The sequence below is a fragment of the Geospiza fortis genome, unplaced genomic scaffold (genome assembly GCF_000277835.1).
Source record: "Geospiza fortis unplaced genomic scaffold, GeoFor_1.0 scaffold313, whole genome shotgun sequence".
Taxonomy (NCBI): domain Eukaryota; kingdom Metazoa; phylum Chordata; class Aves; order Passeriformes; family Thraupidae; genus Geospiza; species Geospiza fortis.
In genome coordinates this window covers 537282-539628 of record NW_005054582.1, presented here as the reverse complement: position 1 = coordinate 539628, position 2347 = coordinate 537282, and the positions used below count along the sequence as shown (strand labels likewise).

The 2347-nt window shown below is 61.3% G+C and overlaps 1 protein-coding gene across 1 annotated transcript in view; it reads right to left on the bottom strand.

The window, feature by feature from the left end:
- Positions 1 to 1029: 1029 nt before the first annotated feature.
- The window catches only part of PEX19 (peroxisomal biogenesis factor 19), a 3444-nt gene continuing 2126 nt past the window's right edge, over positions 1030 to 2347 (bottom strand). Inside the window, exons 7-9 of the mRNA XM_031064347.1 lie at positions 2319 to 2342; positions 1607 to 1651; positions 1030 to 1179 (exon numbers count right to left, since the gene is read on the bottom strand). Coding sequence (XP_030920207.1) covers positions 1135 to 1179; positions 1607 to 1651; positions 2319 to 2342 — 114 coding nt within the window. The 3' untranslated portion in view covers positions 1030 to 1134. The remainder of the gene's footprint in view (positions 1180 to 1606; positions 1652 to 2318; positions 2343 to 2347) is intronic.

Genomic DNA, 2347 nt, shown 5'->3' with positions numbered 1-2347 from the left:
CGGTGCGCGACAGCGACGGGGGCGCGCCCCCCCACCCGCGGCGTTGCCATGGGAACGGCGCCCCCCCAGCTCACCCCCACCCCCGTTATTGTGGGGTCCGCATGGGGTTATGGGGGCACTATAGGGTCACCAGTGGGTTATGGGGTCATTATAGGGTCACGCCAATGTTATTGTAGGGTCACCGGTGTTTAGGGTCACTGTGGGGTCACCAATGGGGTTATAGGGTCACTGTGTGTTATGGGGTCATCTGTGTTTAGGGTCACTGTAGGGTCCCCAGTGGGGTTATAGGATCAGCCTGTGTTATAGGGTCATTGCAGGGTCACCTGTGTTATTGCAGGGTCATCGCTGGGGTTGTGGGGTCATTATAGGGTCACCAGTGGGGTTAGAGGGTCATTGTAGTGCCACCCCCATGTTACTGTAGGGTCACTCGTGTTTAGGGTCACTGTAGGGCCACCAATGGTGTTATAGGGTCACTGCGTGTCCCCGCAGTGTTCTTGTAGGGTCACCCCTGCTTAGGGTCACTCTGGCCCCCCTCAATGTCCCTGTAGGGTCCCCAATGCCCCTACATGATCCCAAATGCCCCCATAGCGTCCCCAGTGTCCCCAAAGTCCCCCCATGTCCCTGTAGGGTCCCTGTAGTGTCCCCAATGTCCCCATAGTGTCCCCAGTGTCCCCAATGTCCCCAGTGTCCCTATAGTGCCCCCAATGTCCCCCCCGAGTCTCTGTAGGGTCCCCGATGCCCCTGTAGTGCCCCCAATGTCCCCCCAATGCCCCTATAGGATCCCCAATGTCCCCACAGCGTCCCCAATGTCCCCAGTGTCCCCGAGCAGGCGCAGCCCCAAATCCAGGGGGGCACCCCAAATCTGTGGGATCACCCCAAATCCAGGGGGGCACCCCAAATCTGTGGGATCACCCCAAATCCAGGGGGGCACCCCAAATCTGTGGGATCACCCCAAATCCAGGGGGGCACCCCAAATCTGTGGGATCACCCCAAATCCAGGGGGGCACCCCAAATCTGTGGGATCACCCCAAATCCAGGGGGGCACCCCAAATCTGTGGGATCACCCCAAATCCAGGGGGGCACCCCAAATCCAGGGGGGCACCCCAAATCCGTGGGGAGAACCCCAAATGTGCCTTACATGAGGCGGCACTGCTCCCCCGTCAGGCTCAGTCCTGGGGGCTGTGGGGGGGACATCGGGGTCACCCCAAATCTGTGGGGTCACCCCAAATCCTTGGGGGAAACCCCCAGCCTGGGGGAGAACCCCAAATCCATGGAGATCACCCCAAATCTGTGGGAGGCACCCCAAAGCTGGAGGGGCACCCCAGTTCCATGGGGCCACCCCAAATCTATGGGGTCATGCTAAATGTATGGGGCCACCCCAAATCTTTTGGTGTCATCCCAAATCTGTGGGATCACCTCAAATCGACAGCATCACCCTAAATCTGTGAGGTGATCCCAATTTTCATGGGATCTCCCCAATTCCATGAGGTCACCCCAAATCCTTTGGGGTCCCCCCCCAATTCTTTGGGACCACCCCAATTTTTTAGGACCACCCCAAACCCTTTGGGTGACCCCAAACCCCTCAGGGGTGTCCCCAAACACTCACCGTGTCCCCTGCCAGCTCCTTGGGGGGGTGGCCCAGGTCCTGCAGCTGTGAGGGGACACAGAGGGGACACGGGGACATGGGGGGGACAGAAGGAAGGGACAGAGGGATACGGGGGGACACAGGGACATGGGGGAGGTCAGAGGGACACGGGGGGGACAAAAGGAGGGGACACAGGGACACGGGGGGGACAGAGGGACATGGAGCAGGGTCAGAAGAACATGGTGGGGACAGAAGGAAGGGACGGGACAGAGGAGGGCGGAGAGGCAGGGGGGGAAATGGGGACACAGGAGGGGACACAGGGACACGGGGGGGACAGAGGGACATGGAGCAGGGTCAGAAGAACATGGTGGGGACAGAAGGAAGGGACAGAGGGACACAGGGGGACACAGGGACATGGGACAGGTCAGAGGGACATGGAGGGGACAAAAGGAGGGGACACAGGGACACGGGGGGGACACAGGGATACAAAGGTGACACAGAAGTGACACGGAGGGGACCCGGGGGTGACATGGAGGGGACACACAGGGGAGCCAGGGCTCAGGGTGGGGGGTGACATGGGGTGACCCAAGGCCCCAGCAGGAACATGGAGGGGACACAAAGAGGACCCAGGGACACGGAGGGGGTGACACGGGGGTGACCCAGGGCCCCGGAGGGGTCAGAGGGACACGGGGGTGACACGGAGGTGACACAGGGTGGCACTCCCGGGCCGCACCTGCTGCATCAGGTCCAGCAGGGTCTCGA